Source organism: Podarcis raffonei, chromosome 5 (genome assembly GCF_027172205.1).
Source record: "Podarcis raffonei isolate rPodRaf1 chromosome 5, rPodRaf1.pri, whole genome shotgun sequence".
Lineage (NCBI taxonomy): Eukaryota > Metazoa > Chordata > Lepidosauria > Squamata > Lacertidae > Podarcis > Podarcis raffonei.
Window position 1 is genome coordinate 82,422,058 of NC_070606.1, and position 21,797 is coordinate 82,443,854.

General features: G+C 37.3%; 1 protein-coding gene across 3 annotated transcripts in view; it reads left to right on the top strand.

Moving 5' to 3' along the window:
• The window catches only part of SMC4 (structural maintenance of chromosomes 4), a 38,958-nt gene that overhangs the window by 3,758 nt on the left and 13,403 nt on the right, over window positions 1-21,797 (top strand). For all 3 annotated transcript variants that reach the window (XM_053390407.1, XM_053390406.1, XM_053390405.1), the window contains exons 4-11: window positions 114-305; window positions 2,189-2,365; window positions 12,474-12,638; window positions 13,408-13,535; window positions 15,257-15,397; window positions 16,318-16,468; window positions 18,633-18,797; window positions 20,066-20,299. In XM_053390407.1, the coding sequence (XP_053246382.1) occupies window positions 114-305; window positions 2,189-2,365; window positions 12,474-12,638; window positions 13,408-13,535; window positions 15,257-15,397; window positions 16,318-16,468; window positions 18,633-18,797; window positions 20,066-20,299 (1,353 nt within the window). The remainder of the gene's footprint in view (window positions 1-113; window positions 306-2,188; window positions 2,366-12,473; window positions 12,639-13,407; window positions 13,536-15,256; window positions 15,398-16,317; window positions 16,469-18,632; window positions 18,798-20,065; window positions 20,300-21,797) is intronic.

Genomic DNA, 21,797 nt, shown 5'->3' on the forward strand with positions numbered 1-21,797 from the left:
AGTTCACAATTTCCTGCACTAGATGTAATGATATTTTAAACTGTCTACAACGCAAAGAAGCATAATTGCTAGTGGTTATTAAAGTGGAGTGCTTTCTTTTTTCTATTATGCAGCGTTTTTCTTGCATTATTGGACCAAATGGCAGTGGAAAGTCCAATGTGATTGATTCTATGCTCTTTGTTTTTGGTTATCGAGCACAAAAAATAAGATCCAAAAAACTTTCAGTTCTGATCCATAATTCTGATGAGCATAGTGATATTCAAAGTTGCACAGTAGAAGTTCATTTTCAAAAGATCATTGACAAGGTATGTTTTACTTTTGTTAAAATTGGGGAAGGTTTATCATATAATGTCCTATATCATTTTATTGAAACATTGTGCCTTTCTAGTTCTCTGTGTTAGAGTTCTGAAAGGTATTTGATATACTTAAAATCCAATTCTGTGCATGTTTACTCAGAAGTAGGTGCCACTGTTTATTGGGGCTTAGTCCCAAATAAGTGTGCATAGGACTGCAGCAGTGGAGTTCCATTTCTGCTTCATAAGTATATTTAACTTGAAAAGTATTCTTGTCTGCACATATTACTTACGGCAATGTAAAGCTTATTCTCCTTTCAGTTTAAAGTATGTTTAAGCTAGATAAGCATATTACAGGAACTGCTGTAGAACTGAAAAGGTTTTATATGTTTCAAGCTAGATACAGGGTTGTGTGTGGTGTATATGTAAACTATAAATGTACTCTGAAAGACCACCTTAAAGTCATCATCCTTCCAATATCAACATACACTGACTTTTAAACTAATTTTTGGTATGGTTTATTATAAATTACAAACCTGTAGACACTACATATCTGTTTAAAATTACATGATTTGCAAATTTTTTATATTTCCCCTTTCACAAGGGAAATAAATTAAAAAATTAAAAAATTGTCCAGTAGCACCTTAGAGAACCAACTAAGTTTGTTCTGGGTATAAGCTTTCGTGTGCATGCACACTTCTTCAGATACACTGAAACAGAAGTCACTAGACCCTTATACAAGGGTTAGTGTTAAACTAAACAAATCATTTCTCTTGCTTTTCAAATTTGTGTGTGGGTAATATGTTAATATTGGACAAAAATGCACATCCGTGTGCATTTTTAAAAATAACCCCAGTTAGCTCAATAAAACATTACCAGGTTAACTGTCCAAATAGTAAAACCAGGAGGGGGATTCTTTGTACACAACTGGGGATGCTGTTGTGGCTGTGTGTGGTGTTTTTTTTTATTGTCAGCATTGTTGGTGTAATGAGCTGAAAAATAATATTTTAAAATATATATTGAAACACTATCCTTCTAAATTAATACACATCTAAAATAGAAATAATATTCCATTAAAGCCAGCCACATACAGTCATATCTAATCTTCCATTTATGCTTTTTTAAATAATAAATCACTTTTCCATAAGTAATTTTTCTGTGGAATTTCATTGGAACAAATTTAAGCTCTCAAGGAATTAGGCTAGGAGGATAAACAATTTTTAAAAAATATTTTGTGGGATAAAATTTCATAGAAAAATATGTTTGCATTTTTTGAATATGGATTAAAACATTGTATGTGTGGCTTGTCAAAGATCTGCTTAAGTCCATGCTTAATAATTTGTGTATATTTTTAGGATTTTTTTTAATAAAAAAGATGCTGTATTCCCAGTGTTTTAAAACTGCCTCTTTAAAATGGTTAACCTTGGGTACTGAAGGTTTTCTTTGCTGAAAACTGGGAGTAACTTCTTTGAACTGATAGGAAACTGCTTTGCAAGTTGACAGGAAGAAGATAGGAAAAGGGTATCTGTTCTACAATATGGTGGTAGGCAAAAAAATAAGGCTACAATTCTATTCACAGATATTTTGGAGTATCCCACTGAACTGTGTTGTGATTGCATGTTTTCTCAGAAGTAAATATTAGTCTGCACATTGTTGTTGAAATCATATCCTACTAAATTTAGAAAAATTGGAGAGGTTCTGTGATTCCAAGACATTATCTGACAGCAAAAATGCATAAAGTGCATATGTTATAAGATTTATTATGAGTTTTAATGTCAGAGTTAACTAGGATATAACAGATTTTTGAAAATAAATTATTTAATTTTGAAATCTTGGGTAGACCTGTGGCTTAAAACTAACAATTGTTTTTCTGGGTTTGTTTTCCTTCAAAACAGGAAGGGGATGATTATGAAGTCATTCCCAACAGCAATTTCTATGTCTCCAGAACAGCCTACAAAGATAATTCTTCTGTGTACCATATCAGTGGGAAGAAATCAACTTTTAAAGATGTTGGGTTTCTACTTCGAAGTCATGGAATTGACCTAGATCATAATAGGTTCTTGATTTTACAGGTAATTCTTTGAATAATATTGTTACTAAATTATTATTTTTCTAACCGCATTAGTTTAGGTATATCGGAGTAAGTTTTGTGTTCCAGAAACCTTACAGTACTCTAGCAGCACATCATGATTTGTATGTCATAGTAAATATGCAAGTCATTATATGCTGCTTTAGAATTTTAAGGAAAATAATCTTTTCTGGTATTATGGGGTTTTTTTGCGTTGTAGGCAGACAAGTGAGTAGAACAATTGTTATACTTGTTCCGCCCTAGCAGCACGTAAATATTGGTGTAGTGAAGATAATCTTAACCCCAATATTATTGTGCTGCTTAAGCGTAGCAGGAATTAAGCAACATTGTTGTTTCTTTCTGTCCTACATGCCATGTTAATTCAGTACTGAAATGTATAAATATTAACTACAGTATATGGTTGAAATGAACATTGCCATTTTCCTTTGACATCTTTCTAGCCTCAGAAGCATGAATAGATACAAAATTATCCAAATCATGCACTCTGAAAGATCAAATTTCATCATTTACAAATAGCTTAAAATTTCACAATATTGTATGATGGGACCATTTATAACTGGATTTAACAACAAATATTCACTACTCATGCTACTTAAATAAAAGTTTCATATGTGACGCAAACAATTCCTCTTCTGGGAGAAAATTGGTGTAACTTGATATTTGCTAATTTCCACTTTCTGTTTCATGATTATGGCTGAATCCCCACACTAATCACCAGGGAAAGACTTTTGTAAGAAACCTAGCTTTTTGTTACAATTTTATATATATAGTAATATAAAATACAAGTAAGATTTAAGTTCAGTTAAATGTACAAGTACTGATATACACAAACCCTTTTTCTTCAATGATAACTTATTGTGATAGCATGGAATCTTAAGAACAAGTACAAAGTACAGATTTTATTTGGAATTCATTCAGAAAATGTTAGGATACTATAGAAGGGCAAGCACTGGAAGTTATAAAGGTTGCAGTGGAAGGGTTGGTCTTCCGTACAATGCCAGCAAGCTTTGGGAATGTTCTTTGACATATATGCTGGAGGCACTTGTGTGGCCTGGGTGCCGTTTGAGTGCTGTTTGAAGCATGGGTGCCGTTTGAAGCATGGGCTCTGCCTACAAGCACTCTGATGTAAACATGTACTGTATGCTTAAAGGGTATGGTCTCATATATGTATGGATAAAAGCAGTGTTAAAAACTCATATAAGCTAATCGCCAGATGGCGCCTTAAACCTTGGTTACGATTGCCACAACAGAACGTCTAGGTGCCATTCTGCACCACCCTCACCCCGTGAAGTTTGTTATTATTAATTTCATTTCTATACTGCTTTCTCTTCTAAAGAAAAATTCTCAGCACATTAGAACATCAAATAAAACAACCCAGAATAAAACAAATTCAAGGAAAATATTTCAGATCCTTTTCTAAGGGACCTTTTGCTTTCCTTGTATTTATTCACCTGTTTAATATATATATCTGACCCATAGCAAAAGTACTAGAAAGCCAGTGTGGTATAGTGGTTAGAGTGTTTGACTACGACCTGAGAGATCAGGGTTCAAATCCCCACTCGGTCATGAAGCTCACTGGGTGACCTTGGGCCAGTCACAGCCTCTTAGCCTATCTCCCAGGGTTGATGTAGGGATTAATTTTAGAGGAGGGTGAACTATGTACTGCTTGAAGAAAAAGGTGGGATATAAATGCAGTAAATAAGCTCTTATGCTTACCTGCTTAAGAAAGCTGAAGAGGCCAGCCAGAAGGTAATGTCAGTCGCCAGCCTAGCATCCAGAGATCTCTATGTGGTTGTAATTGGATTTGTGCCAGTCACAAACACACCTGGCACCTGGGGGATTTCTAGCACTGGATACAAGAATTTGTTTAGATTTGTTTGTTGCTTCCTTTTTTACCATATTCAGACAGGATCAGATTTTAATTTCATTGAACTTTGAAGAAATCAGATTGGTTTTATAGTTAAGAATAAGAAACCGTAACCTTGTGTGGAATTATAGTAGCTGGATAAATGAATGCTCATTCTTCCAATATTTGCACAACTTTCATTTAGCATTCTTTTTTTTTTAATGTACTTCATTTAATTGGTTACTTATTCATTGTGTCATAATGGGAATGCGTCATAATGGGAAGGTATGCTTCTCAGAATTGTTGAAATCAATGAATGAGTGTCATCAACATGCATATTTTATAAGATTAATAATAGTTACTTCCTTCAAAAAATAATAAATACCTGTTTTCACAATTGGTTATATAATATGCTAAAAGACCCTATTTTTTAATGCCCCAGGTTAAAAATGTACAGATTTATTACCCTATTCCAGCTCTTTGAATTATTTGTATTATTTAAAGAGGCATTATTTTCTAAGCACCCATACCTTTTTAACTTATGATAACCTGTATGATTGGTTGGCAAGCTACATCCTTGAATGGTATTATTGTTTTCATTGGGCAACTGAGTAATTCAAATGTTGCTTATATTTGATTTGGTAAGCGATAATATGTACTATTTCTGTGCTAGTTTCTTTCCTTCTATCTCTCAAGTTCAAAAATGGGATATAACTAAATGCAAAACTAAACTAAGTTGATTTTCTGAAGCTTTTTGTATAGTAATTTCTAGAACATTTGAAGGCAAGTGGTTTGAATTTAAATCTAGACAATTTAATTAAGAAAATTCCTAATCTTAAATCAAGTTTCCATTTGTAGTTTAGATACGTATTAGACCAATCTACACACTAAGAACCTAACTATAGGCTAACTTATTTTAACCTCTATGTAGAACTAATATATTTATCTAGAAGATAGTACCATTATTAATAAATATTTAGGTAGTGGTTTGGCAGAACGGAAGGCAGTCAAGCTTGTTTACCCAGTGCCCTGCTCACCCTCTCAGGTCTCACACTGCCAGGGCAGAAGTAAGAGCAGAGCAGCGCTCTTGTGCTCATATATCTTCAGTTTTGTGCTGGATTTTGGCTTTTTTATAGTTTTCTTCTACAGTGGTACCTCGGGTTACATACGCTTCAGGCTACAGACTCCGCTAACCCAGAAATAGTACCTCGGGTTAAGAACTTTGCTTCAGGATGAGAACAGAAATTGCGCGGTGGCGGCGTGGCAACAGCAGGAGGCCCCATTAGCTAAAGTGGTGCTTCAGGTTAAGAACAGTTTCAGGTTAAACACGGACCTCCGGAACCAATTAAGTATGTAACCAGAGGTACCACTGTATTGGAAACAGCTGAAACAAAATTGACAACACTAACTCTATGTCTAGTGTAGCTTTCTTCCTGATTTGGGGGCATGTCAGGGACTAGGAAGACTTTAGATCCATGTCTTCCCTTGCTCTATCTCTGGCACTCCCCCTTTTTTGGCCTTACTGATGTTGGAGCTCTAACATTGGTAGGGCAAGGCCACAAGTTTCCAGTCACAGCTCCCTCTCTGAGGTAGTACCTCTCACTTAGTGTAGGAGTTTCAGTGGTTCCTATAGCCCAGGCATGTCCAAAGTCCGTTTCAGTGGCTCAACAATCTAAAAAAAGGTCAACAACTGTGGTTGGCCCTTTGGTCCGCCCTCACAGCCCTTCACTTCATCAAATCTGGCCCTCTTTGAAAAAAGTTTGGACACCACTGCTATAGTCCCTGGGACTCTTCTTCAGGGATCATAGGATTTCAGGGCCTATCTCTCAGAAAAAAGTTATATGAAGCATTGTTTATTTAACTAATAACTTACTCTTTTCTCAAAATTTTGTGCCACACTGTAGTAGTGTGGTAACTAGAAGTTAATGATGCACAATATACCAAAGAATTGGTTAGTATTTTTTATTTTAAGCTATGGAATTTTTTCCTCAGTGCCATTCTGTATACCTTCAAAGAAACTGAGCAAGAACCTTTACTTGCAGGTTAAATGGTACTAAATGGCAATGTGGCTCAGAAGGATAGGTTTATAGTCGAATAGTATTTGTCCATCTCATGCAAAACTAATTTTCATGTGTGGTTGGTAGGTAGAGATCCAAAAAGGGGCTGTTTTTAATGTGTTGGCCTATCAGGATACTTAGCCCATTTGGACTCCACTTCAGGCAGCAAACTAAATTGGGCTGGTTCTACATGGACATTCATTGCAGATGACAGAACCCAAGAGAGATCAATGGAGGTTTCTGTTCCTGCATGTGGTGTGGGTATCACTAACTTTACTTTCTAGCTAACCTGCTTTCCCAGCTGTGGACTGATGCTCCAGAGGACCCCATGGGACTTTTTTGTATGGGGCAGTAAAGGGTGGAGGCTGACCATGCTGCACAAGTGGTGAGCCACAGAAATGACTCTATGAATCTTAAAACAAGCAGCATAAGTTTAATGCACAAGATGACCCCTGTGGGTATGGCATCTGCTATGACTTGCTAGTCTTTGGCTACCAGTTTTGGACTCATAATAAATTTTAGCTGGAATCCAGAGATCCCCATGCATAAGTGGAAAGGGCTTCCACTGGGAGAAGGATTGCCTATTCTACCATGTGCAGCTCTTCACTTAATGTTGAAGCTCACTGTTAACTGCCCCCTCCATGTTCAGCGGGTGTGAAGTATATCAGAGTTTAGGTGTGCCTGAAAAAAATCTGCAAGCAATCCTTTGGATCCCAGCCAAAATATGTGAATGTAAAGATGTAATTATAGTTCTTGACTTCAGCAGCTAGTTGTTTTTTCTCATGGTTCTTACTTCACATAGAATAGCAGTTTTATACACAAAACTGTTTGGTACTGTGTCACATGATCTATATGGAGAGGGTTCTGGATTCTAGCTTATAGCTAACTTGGTTCCATTTACTTCAGTGAGTCTTGGATGTGACTGTCAGTTTTATTATAATTTAAGTTTGTCTTAAGATACGTGTATTATATTCATCTTTTCTTTCCCAGTTTATATAAAAAGATAAGCTTATGCTATAACTAAAGTTATATTTTAGTTTTCTACTACCCATGATACTTGAAGGAAAAATGTTGTTAGCAGTTAATCTGCAGCATCCTTGCTCAGCTAAAAATAATCAATTTTAAAATGTGTAGTAAATTTTACGAATAATTTTAATAATCTGATTAAATGCATTTTTTCTTGAAAATCATCTTAGGTTTGAAAACTTTGAAAATATTTTTTATTGTCTGCATTTTAATAGAAAGAACAACTTTAAAGTTGCATGATTTGGCCAAATTCATTATTTTAATTCCCTGGTTCTTAAAGTTAGTTAAACTTTCCCCCCATAGAAATCAGTGACACCTAAAAAATGCTTAACATTTAACTGGATGAGGCTCAGATGTATTTGCTAAACACCACCACACAATTTTATAAGTTTAGCTTCAATGTATACTTATACCAGTTATTTGTAGTATTACTCTGCTATGATTTTTGAAAACAAATATGCCATTATTCTTGCTTTAAAATCACACAAGTTCCTAAATCTGCAGATCACAAATTGAATTTACTTTGTACACAATGCAGCTTTTAACAACAACCTAATTTCTTAAAACTGGTAAAAGATAAAACTTTGAAGTATGTTGGGGTGTACTCAGATCAATTTCAAAAATATTGCATGTTTATGGTATAATTTAAAAGTAGAGGATTTTTGGTTTTGGATGTGGTGAGTTTTTATTTTGTATGATGTATGCTAACATCTATTACTGAAACCAAACAAAACTTAAGAAAAATCTGCCACAGTTGAATAATTGCAGCAACAACAAAAACTTCAGTTTTCCTGACAATTTGCAAGTAGATTGTATGCCTCATTTTAAAAAATTACACAAGCAGTAAAATATTGTTCCTATCGACTATTACACTTTCATTTATTTTTTGAACATAAAGTACAGAGACTGTAATGGATAGCTCTTACAAGTCTATCAACAGATCTCTTAATCATTTATGTGGGATAGTGGTTGCTTTCATTGTTTCCTTCTCAAAATTACTATAAAGGCATATTGGAGCTTGTGCAGTTTAAGCTTTATTTCAATGAAAGTATTGAGCACTTTCTTAAGTCTCTCCCAGTGAAAGCAAATATATTTTTAACAGTGCAGTTCTATACATGGCTACTCAAAAGCAAGTCCTACTTAATTCAGTTGAGGCTTATTCTGAGGAAACTGGGTATAGGTTTGCAGCCTAAAATACTGCACTGTGGAGTGTCTACACATTTTAAAATATATTGTAACTGGTGTTAGTATTTTTATTGTATCTGTAAGTTTCTTTGAATCACTTGAGTAAAGTGACTAATAAAATAGCAAAAATAATGATTTTAAAACAACCTGTTTGATTTGCATTTCAAAGAACATAATATCCAGAATGTTAAAAAGCAGTATTCAGTAATATTTCAGTAAAACTTATTTGGTGTGTATTGTTTACCCAGAGAAGCGTTTTTCTGTTGAATCTGAGGGTTGTGTCATGGTTCCCCCCCCCTTTCTCTCTGTATTTTAAAAATAGTGAAAGTGAGTATTAAGGATTTCTTTGCTCACTGTGTGTGTGCGCGTGTGTGTGTGCGCATGTGCGTACACGTACACACGCGCACACACATATACCAAATCAAAATAAAATATAGAAGTTAAAGAATAAAATCCATGCAAAAATACAGTCATGTATGGTTTATTAAATTATTCTTTAGTCATTGTTTCCTTTTTTAATAAAACATAACTTTATTTTTTAAAAAACTAGAAGTAGTATCCATATTAGTAAAATCATTGTGTAAATGGTAGCTCTTTATTTTAATGATTATATTGATGTTTGAGGTGATTATAACAGTGTTATGCATGCAGTAATTTGTTTTTATAGTGCAAAAATGCAAATAGCTTTGCCAGCTGAAATCAACAAGTCCCTGTCAGAAGAGTAGTGAAAAAAAGCTATTTAACACTTAATGAAATATTAAAATAATGTCAGGTGAAAGTCCCCAGTGTGGATAATTTTTATCAGGGTTTTCTGTTTGCACTTCTAATATAACATATCTAAAATCCTTACTGATTTCTTTATATAATAATTAAAATACTGATTTTCAGCTAATTTGGGTCCACATTTATGTATTGCATAAATAATAGTGTATTTATTTTAGAAAATTGTACATCATATGTTTTAATAAATAAATTACTGTTTGTGTATGACTTGAGCTGCACTGAGAGAGTGGCTGGAAATGAATTGCATACGTAAGTGTATTTTATTTTAAAATCTGGATCTTTTCTTTGTCTATACTTTGTATTTAAGTGCCCAGAATTTTATTTTAAAAAAGTGCTGGATTCAGTGTTTTTCAATTTCTATGAGTTGGATACAAAATTTGTTGGTTGGTATTAGCTAATACTCATGGTTTCAGTAGAGAACAGGTTGTAGAGCTCAGGTAGTTTTGTCATTTCCCAGGTGGACTCTTGATTCTGATGAGTTACTAGATGATTTTTCCTGAAGCTTAGTGTCTCAGTTCAACCCCACAATAATAAATGTAAGTGTGCTCTTGGGCTATATTTAGAATACTTTTCCTTTTTAAAAAGGTGAATATTCTACCATTTTTATTTTTATATAAGAGAACCTCTGTTTGATAGAAGCTCAATATATTGTAAGTGTAGTTCATATGTTCATGCTATGTTCAGATGGTCTTTTAAAAAAAATCTCCAAGTTTAAAACTCTCTGTTACAATGAATTTTAAAAACTAAAAGACTTTATCCACCCATCCTTGGCATGTGAATGAAGCTGATGGAGAAATGATGTCCACTGCTATTTTGCTGTTCTCTGAGGATTCTGAACTACAGTTCCTAGATGGGTTGACTGATTTTCAGTACTAAAAGGTTATAGAACAGAATCTTCTCTCCTGGAATTTTACTAGCCTTTGGACAGACTAAAATATGCAACTTGGTTCAACTTGCACTTCACTTCCTTTTTCTTTCTTTTTTGTCCCACTTTCATTGCATATGCCCAATTTCATTGCTGAAATTACTTACCCAATTATTTTTTAACCAACCATTGTAATAGTTACTAATTCTAGTCTAACATCAGACTCAACTAGAGTAATATCAAATTGCAAACTGTTACTGTTGTGTAATGAGTGGCTGTTATGTGTGGCCTGACCAGTCATGATAAAGGTTTAGCATGGCCTTAGGCATTAAACAGTTTGCCCACTTTATCTTTGTTAGCCAGATATTTTCAGGCTCCCTTCTTCAAACAGAACCACTGGAAGGGTTAATAGTAATATAGGCTCAACAGCAAGCACAAGAGCCAGAAGTCATTATTTTGTGGTACATAAGAAAGGTGAAAAGTTCATAACTGAACAGAAACTACAAAGATGTCCCAACAGTTGGCACATCTCTCCTGCCAAGCTATTAAAGACAAGACAGTAGGAGATTGGCTGTGAGACACTCACTCTCAGAATCTGTTGTGCATAACATGCATGCTTCAACTAGGCAGGTGCATCTGATCCCACCCAGAAAGGGATGGTGACAAGACCACTTCCTTTCTCCAGATCCAGCACTCCTCCTGTTCCACCTGCACCCTCTGGCTGGTTGAAGTCTTTCCCCTTGACATGAGGTTCTGCACTCCACATTAGGAGAGGAGGTTGGCAGATATGCTTTCCTCTCTGACATCTAGAAAGAGAAGGAAAGGACCTCTTTCCCTTAATCCTTGTGGGCCCCTTTCCAGTCCCCATTTGCTGCAGCTTCCTCCTCTTGAGTCTGGGGCTGCCTATTCATGCCAGGTCCTGCTTGGAGCCAAGGGGCCCATGACAGATAACTGGCTCAGGTTCTAAAGTAGTTGGCGTTATTTTATGTATATAATCAATCAATATGCAATCTTTCCTGAAACCTTATAGTATCAAAAACTTACTTGGCGTGAGTCTTCCTGTTTGGTGCCTATTACTGAAAAGTACATACCTTGTTGACATTGCCCCCCATAACCTAAATGTAATTGCAGTAATTCAAATTATTACTGCCTTTTTTAAAAGGCAGATTATAAACTATTGCATAATATCTTATGAATATTATATGTACTTGATAATAATTTCTTAACACGTAGATAGTCGTGAATATAGGTGTGCATAAACAAATAGCATGCTCAGCTTTTCCTACATGTTGGCAAAATATTATGGTTTCCAAGAGTGATAAAATATTTGTATTAAAGCAAACACTCTTTCTGATCCATAGGCTAGACAATAAAGTCTATTCTCCAAAGCCATAGATTGAACCTTTTTTTTTAATTTTTCACCACCTTTGTACTAATTTAACCTGCAGTAGTCCATTGTGAGCCTGTCTTTGAGAGATGTGTACAGGTCTTAACATTACCCCCCCCTGTGTGGGGTACTGGTTACACAAATCGGCTGTATTTGCATGCAAAGCTGAAACATGGTTTAGTGCTGTGTAGACAAGCCTAAGCAAAGAGTCCCAGTTATTCCCCTCTCCAAACTTCTCACAGCTAAATTTCATTTTTTGTGAATCTTGCCTTATAATTTATGTTTGAAGTAGGGTTCTTCCCCAAAACAAATTTCAGTTAGTTTAACAAGTCAGTTTCATAACATACATTATAAAATTAACCAGTTTGCTTTAAACCATTACCCCTGGTTTAAACATAATGGTAAGTCCTGATTTTTCTTTAAAGTGAAACTAAATTCTGTCAAAGGCCTCAGCCATAGGAGTACATGTGAAAGCTAAATGTTTTGGTCCAAATGTTTGTTAAATCTCAGCTGTGCAGTCTACTTCACTTCTAGTGTTTTGTGCAAATGAGGGCCAAATGGAAAGGCCTGGTCAGTTGTCCACCCTTGTAGAAGAAATTCAGTTTATGTGAAATCTAAAACAGTTGTATGGGTTGTCTCCTCATAATTTATTATACCTCTGTTATGATACTGTAATTGTAGGTATATATTGTTTGCTGCCTGAGGCGCCTGTGGGTGGGATAAAAATAAATAGGGATCTCGGCCTGCAGAAAAAAAACACATATGCTTCAGTGAAAATGCCATTAACTCAAGAGTTTTGTGAATTTTCCCTATTTAAGATCTCAAATGACAAACATATTAATTGTACTCATTCCTTATTGTTGTCACACTTGTAGCTAGGAACAACTACATTTGTGGTTTTGAATAGAGGTCTTACAAAATTGTTACCAAATCATCTTTTAGGGGGAAGTTGAACAAATAGCGATGATGAAACCAAAAGGGCAGAATGTACATGATGAAGGCATGCTTGAATATTTAGAAGACATAATAGGATCAGAACGATTAAAAGAGCCCATTCAAATATTATGTCGAAAAGTTGAAATATTAAATGAACAGAGGGGTGAGAAGGTAAGACTTTGGATTACTAATTGTTGTTTTTAAAGTATAGAATAAAATAAGTATTGTGTGGAGTGCTGCTCTTCATGATTCCAGCCATTCCATTTTATTCCCCTCTTCAGCTCTTACTCACCAGCTTTCAGTATTCTGTGGCCACTGAATGTGCTCAGTCCTCATTAGGCTGTGTTTCTTTGTGGGAAGAGGGAGACACACAATTCAAGCTACATTAAAATTCTGGATTGCCCATTGATTCCTATAGCCTAGTCAGTATTCCATCCTTGGGGTCATTTAAAAATACAGCTTTTCCTACAGTGGAGGAAAGTGTCCTTGCATGAGAGAGAACCAATTCTAGTCCTGACTGTGTCCTAGAGTCTGTGTTGGCAGAGCACTGTCAGTTTTTTCTTGGGACTTACCTATCTATTCCCTGTTTTCTCCCTTCTTGTATGTGGTTGGTACTGCTTCCACTATGTAAGTAATAATGCTTTCTCTGAGGATTTGAATTAATATATATAGGATACTATTTAGCATTATCTTTTTGATAAGCCTTTGCAAGTTTCAGGATTACATTTTGCATTTACTGTGGGAGGGAGGGAACTGATATTTCCTGGACCAGAGTGAGCTGGGTGATTGCAGTAACACAATTCCTGTCATTCTACTGGTTTGTGCCCATAGTGTGTTACGTGCTGTAAAGCTCTCGTCTTTCCTGTTTCATATAAAGTGTTTTTATGGTGTGCATATCCGAGCATTAAACCAACCATTATTTATGAAATATTCTGTCTAGTTGAACAGAGTTAAAATGGTGGAAAAAGAGAAAGATGCCTTGGAAGGAGAACGGAACAAAGCGCTTGAATTTCTTTCTTTGGAAAACAAAATGTTCAGAGAAAAGAATAAGATTTGTCAGTACTACATGTAAGTAGTATCATTTGATAGGATTTAATGTGTGTTCTTTACACCCTCAAATTAGATCAGAGGGAAGTTGAAGATTTGGGCTAGTTGTGCTGCTGTTTCTCCACTGCAGGGGTAGTCAACCTTTTTATATCTACCGCCCACTAATGCATCTTTCTTGGTGGTAAAATTTCCTTACCGCCCACCAGTGCTCAATGGAAGGAGGATTCAGCTTGTGCCGTAGAACCCCCTACCGCCCACCTAGAATCCTGAAACACCCACTAGTGGGCGGTAGGGACCAGGTTGACAACCCCTGCTCTACATCATAGTAAATACAATGTGTTGGCTCTAAAGGTAGTTGCATTTAGTCCCCACTGAAATAAGTGGAACATAACTGTACCTAACTTAGTCTTGATTTAACACATTGCTTTTAGATTCAAGTGGTATGCTGCTACTTCTCTTAAATACATTTTATTTGAGGGGAATAGTATGGCATAGACATCCCAAAGTGATTTATTTACTGGGGACATGAAAGATTTAAAATGTATGTTGCCAGGTCATCTCTTCAGCGAATTAATTTAGAAGGATTGGTGGTAGTTGCTACTTTGGAGAACTGGGGTGAGGCTTTTATTATTTAATTAAAATGTATATTTGAATACCTTGAGCAGTGAGAACCTGTGCATGACAACAAGTGTTGTGGCACTGCTAGTGCCAGAGCAGCTGAAGCACAAACAAGTTGGGTGGAATACTGACTTTGCTCCATCTTCCTCTTAAATACCTATTCTACCACCTTGGTACACTTTTTGGCTAGCACTTGGGTGTGATGGGTCTTCATTCAAGGCTCTATCTAGGTCTCACAAGTTCTATCATTTAGTCTGGAATTTCTTTGTATAAAACTCTGGCACTACATGGGAGCTTTCCACAATATGAGTAGTGACTGTATTGAGGGCTGCTAGTGGTGTAAAATACTCTTAAAAAGAGTATTCACCTTGACTAACTTCAGTTGCTCTAAATTTTGGGGAAATAAATCCTCCTTAATATTGCTAATTCTTTGGTTGATAAATGCAAATAGGTGATACAGTGCTTGCATAGCAAACTTTTTGCTGTCATGAGTCCTGTGAATGTCCTGGAGTGTTTGGTCAGTTCCAGAGGAGGAGAGGAAGGAGATTGGAAAGTTAAAACTAGAGGACTCTGGGGAGGGTCCTAGCAGAAAGATGGAGGTGGAATTAGGACCCCAAGAAATGTCTGATCCTGGGGAGGTATTCTTCAGCTTGTGTGGTGGAGATCTGGATCAAGCGAGTTGTTGGAAGAGTGGCCCACCCCAACTACATCAACACCCTCTGCTCTGCTAGCACAAACAAACTGTGCAGAGCCCAACCCACTCAGGTGCAGAGGGAGTGTCACTTGTTGGATCAGTGTCTTAGCTCATGCTTCGCCATGTAGTTAACTTCTCATGTACTAGCTGATTTCTGTACCCTGTAACTTTTCTTATGTATGATTTGATCTAAAAATTAAAGCCTTTGGCAGAAGTTGAGTTGTGCGTTGAAGTTCTTCATCCAACATGGAGGACCAAGACAAAATCTGCCTTGGAAGGGATTTTCAATGGGTGAAGAGGACAAAGAAGTTGCTGTCTGTGCTGGCACAATGTTGGATCTCTCCCAACTATTTTAGTATCTTTTTATTATGATGGGAACAATTGTCTGCATTATCAGACATGTGAAACCTTTCTTTTTCTTTTTTTAAAGTTATGAGTTGCAGAAGCAGATAACTGGACTGGAGACCCAAAAAGAAGAAATACATGAAGATACTAAAGAAGTTAATGAGAAAAGCAGTAAACTGTCAGATGAAAAGAAAGATAAGAATAAAGCGCTGAAAGAAATTGAAAAGTAAACATTATTAATTCTATTACTTTGCAGGCATTAACAATATTTGAAAGATGACTGTTTGCACTCATTTTGCTGTTAAAGCAGTGGTGCATTTTGTGCAATGAGCATGACACTTTGCTTCCTTTGTTGTTGTCATCCATCTGTCTCAGGAGACAGTGGAGTGTACCTCCAGGAGTGAAGTCAGACCACTGAGGTGACCTCCCCAAGGCACAAGCCTGGGAAGTGTTTAGGTGGTCGTGGGCTGCCCAGACGACAAGACCCCCCTCTTGGCAATACTTTGGCACCAGCTTGGCTGCAGCAGTTGCCAGAAGGAGATGTACAAGGCACCATCCAACTGTCTTAGGGAGTCCACTCTGGATTTGTGTATAGTTTACTCCTTAGCCTTTTCTTCCCCCAAAGTATATCCCACAAGGCAGCAGAGGTTTACGATTAGTTTTCTCTCTCCTTGATGAGTTACCTTCCCAGGTTGATAAACCCCATCTGCCCTTCATTTCCCTCTACACCACATGCAGAAACCACCCTTTTGACCACTGGACCCAATATTGGTCTTGTCTGCCCAATCTGCCAGAGTCTGTGTTTGAATGCAGGGAATGTCCCTAACTCACTAAGGATTTGAGATCCATCAGCTACCCTTACCTGGTTTAGCCAGCCAGTCAAACTGTTACCTGGGGTGAGGCTACTGTTATATTCTGACAGCTTCTAGGAGCCAAATGTGAATGCTGAGCGCAAGGTAGGTACCTAAGGTGGACAAACTACTCCAGAAGGAGCACAATGTGTCCACCAGAGATACTACCCCTCCCCTAACACCCTATATATATATATACTTTGTAAAAGTTTTTTTTTAAAAAACACAACTAGCTTAGTTTGATCATACCGTCTTTAACTGATTGAAAAGGTAATTATGTTTCCCCTTTTTCTAGAAAACTCAATAAAATCACAGCATTCATAGAAGAAAATAAAAATACATTTAAGCAGCTCGATTTGGAGGATGTTCAAGTAAGGGAAAAACTAAAACATGCAAAAAGCAAGTCAAAAAAACTAGAGAAGCAGCTTCAGAAGGATAAAGAAAAGGTATGCCTGTAAATTTCATTCTGATATGTTTAGGCAAAATACTATTGAAAATTGACTTCAAAAGGTCAGTGTTTGCTTCATTATGCTATCTATCTGAAAGTGTTTTCTCAATGTTCTATTAAAAATTTAAGAATAAAATCTGGAGCCCAAGCCTAAATTATTTTATACTCTGAAGTAAGACTTTTATATTTAAGTGGGATGCTTCCTAGTAGAAGAGGCCCAGTGGAGTGCAGCAGCAGCAACCTTTCTGCAGTGGAATTACTGCTGCTTACTGGGAGGGGTGCAGCAGGGAGATTGGGGGTGCACAAAGCACACTGGTGGGAGTGCTGGATTGACTCCACCAGTTCATTCACGCAGCTCCAACAGCAACTGCACTGCCAAGTGAGGTAGCACAGTGCCAAGTGAGGTAGTGCAGCAGCCGCTTTCCCTCGTGTCCTCCAGCCAGCCCCAGAGCATGAACTCTATATTTTGGTCTGGATTGGAGAGAGAATTGGGACAGGGGGAGCTGGAGAGCAGTGGAAAATAGGCATTGAGAGAGTGTTCCCCACTTTACACAATTTCACTTATGGGCACAGGGCCCTGGAATGTAACCCTTGGGCCCTGGAATGTAACCCTTGTGTAAGTGGAGGGATTCCTGTATAATCTCTTGTGCGATAAAATCATTTTTAACTTTATTTATTGAAAAGTTTATATCTGCTTTGCTTGTATATAACACCCAAAACAGATTAAACACAAAACCCTTTTAACAACCATTATCATAGAACAAAAAAGTTGAAAGACAGGTGCACATTACCAATCCAAAAATGACAAACCTTGTCATCTAGCCAACTATAATGTCTGCCTAACCAATAAGGTCTTAAGGCAAAAACAAAATAAAACAACACACTAAAGGTGGGGGGACGGGAGGAAGAACAGCCAGGTGGATCTCCTAGGATGAGGAATTCCACAATCTGGGTTGCCTCTATAAGGAAGTCACTTTCCCACATTCTTTGCCTCATGGCAGGGTGATATTGGCCAGTTATTCCAGAATGGCTGTGCCTACCCAATGCAGTTTTCTTCATATGGGGTCAGTGTGCCGCCACATTTTTGAACCACAGCAGCTTACGATGATTGCTGCCTCTGTAGCCTGTACTTTTCTACTTAGACAGGCATATTTAGCAATAGACATGGGCTACCACATAAGTGCAGGTGCTTTGCAAAAGGTTATACAATTCTGGCAGCTCTCTTGTTGGTATCTGACTAATGTGTTCTGCCAGCACAAGGATTTTTGCATGTGTAACGGAACTTCCCTACCCCCTTAAATCTGTTCTAGGGGTTCCACCAAGCCTCCAGAGCAGATCTGGGGGATGGTGAAGGGTGTGTGCAGGAAGGGCGGTGGAGATCCTTCACACAAGCAGAAATTATTGTGCAGATGGAATGTGTTAGTTGGATAACTCCCAAAGTAGCTGAAATTGGTCTCTAGTGAACCAGTTATTGGTAAGTGATCTTTTCCTGAGTAAGAAAGGAAATGAATTCGTCATGAGCAAATGTGTCAAGGAAAATATTGCAAAAGAGACTTTAGTGTGTATCTTATTGCCTGAATCTTCCTGAAAAATAATGGGATACTTTTCATGTTACACCTTCATGCTGATGTTATTGTCAATCTAAATTTATAAAGTGTAACAAATATATTTAATTGGTGCCACTACAAGGTGCTACATAATACCTATTCTGCATTTGTAAAAACCCGTTTAGTGTGGCAGCACCTATACTTTGAAACTTGCTGCCTATAGATATCAAGCAGACACCTTCACCGTATTTTTGGTGCCTGATAATAACATAATTGTTTAGACAAGCCTACCCAGATACTTAGAAATGCCGATACGAATTTTAATCTGTTATACTATTTTAACTCCTGTATCTCTTATCTGTTTTAATAGGTTGTGATTTCCCCCCTGATTTTTTAGTTTTATCTTTTTGTAAACAGCTTTGAGTTTTTATGATCAAGCAGTGTATAAATTTTATGAAATAAATAAATATGAAATAATTCTTCTAAGCCACCTGTGCTATGAACAATTGTGCTTAATAGATCTGCCAGTGAAGTGCAGTTTGTTTGGTGACACTGGTTTCCCTGTTGGAGAGACTGTTCCCCAACCTGAAAAAAATAACATTACCTTTTTCATAGGTTGAAGACTTGAGAAGTGTTCCTGCCCGTAGTGAATCTGCTATTGGTGAAGCAACAGCTAAGAGAGAGGTTCTAGAAAAAGAAAAGAAAAGGGTAGAGGAAAAACTAAAAGAAGTTATGGACAGTCTTAAGCAGGAAACTCAAGGATTGCAGAATGAAAAAGAGGTTTGTACACTTGATGCATTCAGCTATCTCCCCTGGTGTCTAGAAGCAAATCAGCATAATTAACCAAGTAATAGGCTCTCTTTATCTCTTTTTGGTCAGAACAGAAGTTAAAGTATATTGCAGAATAAACTAAGCAGCCAGCCGAGGAGCAATTACTTCCCTGCAAGCAGCTGACACCTGCTTACACTCGTGGCATTGCCATTGCACTGTACTAAACATCCTGGAAATACATATGAGCATTATTACTGTCTTATAGCATTTCCCCTTTTTAAGGCCAGTGTTTCTTACTAAGGACATTCATTGGCTGCGCTATGCTAAGTGGATTAAACACTGCTTTTATCTCTTCCTTAACTAATATGGAGCTATGAACCATGCATGCATGCATATGAGGTTGACTTTCGCTTTCCTGTATTAACACCAGAATACAGAGGAAAATGGCAGTTGACATAATCTGGCTGGCTGTCTGGTTGGTTTTTCAGATAACCAGATCTGCTTGTGTGTCTTTGTGCATAATGCTATTTTTATTCTCCAGTAAGGGAAATGTATTGCTTGTTAGCAAAAGGAAGAACAGTATTGATTATGGGTGAGCAAAGCAAGGGCTGCATGACCATTTATTTGTATGGCTGGATTAAATCCCTTGCTACGTATCTATAAACTGAAACTATCTGAGTTAATCTGTGTCATTTATGCAGTGTATTTTATATTTTGCATTTTTGTCAAAGTGGTTTACAGTTTAAAATAATGCCTTCCAATCTAGACCAGGTGCAAAAGGGATGAAACAATGAGGTGTGAGTGAAAAAGAAAGCAAATTTTGATATAGACTTTCAGACTGTTATCCAAAATGCTCATTGTAGGAGATGGTTTTGGGATGAAAGGAGCCAAACAGTCCCAGCTGAACCAATGGAGAGGGCTTCTTACTTAAATATTTGAAAATATTCTGGTTATTTACAAATGCAGAACTATAAACAGCATTGAATCCATCTGCAAAACCAATAGGAAAATACATTTTACACACACCAACGACTTGAAGATTCACCTAGGTGGAATGACTGCTGATAGAGGTAGTTCTAGATGGGGAGGAGACAATTAGCATTTCACTAAAGCTGAGTTTTGGGGGGGTCGCTGGCTTATCTCTACTTTACAGGAGTGGCATTGCAGCTGAGAAAAATTATTCTGGGAGAATTGCCAGGATCTGTGCATTACCACTTGAATTGTGAGCAATGGGTTTTTTTTAAAAAATATGACCTTTACAAATTTCATTTTCATAGGACAAAGAAAAAGAACTCATGGAATTCAGCAAAACAGTTAATGAAGCACGTTCAAATTTGGAGGTGGCACAGTCAGAACTTGATCTCTACCTTAGTCACCATAATACTGCAGTATCTCAGTTTAAAACAGCAGAAGAAGCTCTTCAGACTGCTTCAGGAACACTTAAAGAAAGGTTAGCCACTATCAAAGAACTGGAGTCAAAACTGCCTCAAGCTGAGCATGATCTAAAGAAGGTTAGACGTTACTGAAGATTTGTTTATATTCCTGAAATGCTTAACTTCATATTGCAATTTAAGTGTTACTACTTTTCCCAGAACTGTTTGGTGTTAAGACTGTCAGAACTATTGCTATCAATAGTATTAAAACCTGTAAAGACACCCCGCATAGTTCCTCTAAAATTACTTTCTTAGATGCCCCCCCCCCCCCCGCTTCTGCTGTTGCTACTCTAGGTAGGACAGAGGGTAGCTTTGCATTCTGTGCAAACCAGCACACATAGTTTGCTGGGGGGAAACAAACTACAAGTCCTGTTTCACACATAACATGAAGCCAGCTTCTGGCTTATTCCCCCACTCCAATGCAGTAACAACACAAGTGAAGGAATTGGGGACTGTTGAGCAGCATGCATCAGTACACTGCTCGTTAACATTAAACTAGTTTGATAGAGTGGAGTCAAGGACACTCATTGAATAGGATAACTTCTCCCACTAGGCTGGATAGGCAGTTCATAGGTTCCATCTTGAGGGCCTGCACCCAAGTTATAATTAAAGATCATTCACTCACCATTTAGTTCTGTCCCTTAAGATATGGCCCCAATTAAATGCCTTTTACACGGGCATTAATCTGTGGTCATTTCTACAGTGGGTGTCAATAGGTTGGGATGTCACCAGTTTTTTCTTCAAATAAAACATTTTTTTGTAAATAAAATAATCTCTTTGAGGACCTGAAAGGTCCTATTCAGTTTCTTCATCTAACTACGAAATCCTTGTATGCTGTTGACACATCCTTTGTATCCACTTCCCAAGGTGGTATGTGACGCTAACAGAAAGATATGGAGGTGGAAAAGAGTTGCTATTGAACTGTTAAAATATTCATACAGGCAAAAAACGTGGAAGCAGATACTGAGTGTGAAAAAGTTTTATTTAATGATATATTTCATGATCTAGCTAAATAGGGGAACTTCTGCACCAGGACATCTAGAAGTGATAATTATGGTGTCCCTTAAAACTTTTAAAGATATTCAGAATTATTTGTGAGTCAATGAGCAGTAGATTCAGGGATTTACAATAATTGGCTGGTCCTGCTGGCCAAACAAAGAGTTGCCAGCTCACCGCTCTCCAAGCAAATTTCTGCCTGCCCTTTCCAGGGATATGTTGCTGGATGGGTGTTGTCACCTGAGCACATTCAGGCAATGACATTCAATTTCCACCATTTTTCTTGCTTCAGTTTGCCAGTTTATTCCTGTGAGGAAAATGCTATCCAAGCATTTTGGTCCCACAGCTGTGAAACAACTCAAAGTCTAGTAGTGGGCCAGAGGGATCATTACACAACGGCTAAGTCGATCTCTGCCTTGCAGCTTCAAAGATGGGGAGAAGACTGGCTGGTCATCATGTTTGCCAAAGAGCAGTTTCTAATTGAGCTTGCCTTCTATGGCAGCTTGTCTGTGACTGAAAATTTGTGGTGGCATCTCCTAGACATTAAAAGTGCCTGTTAACCCAGAAAGTTAACCCCAGC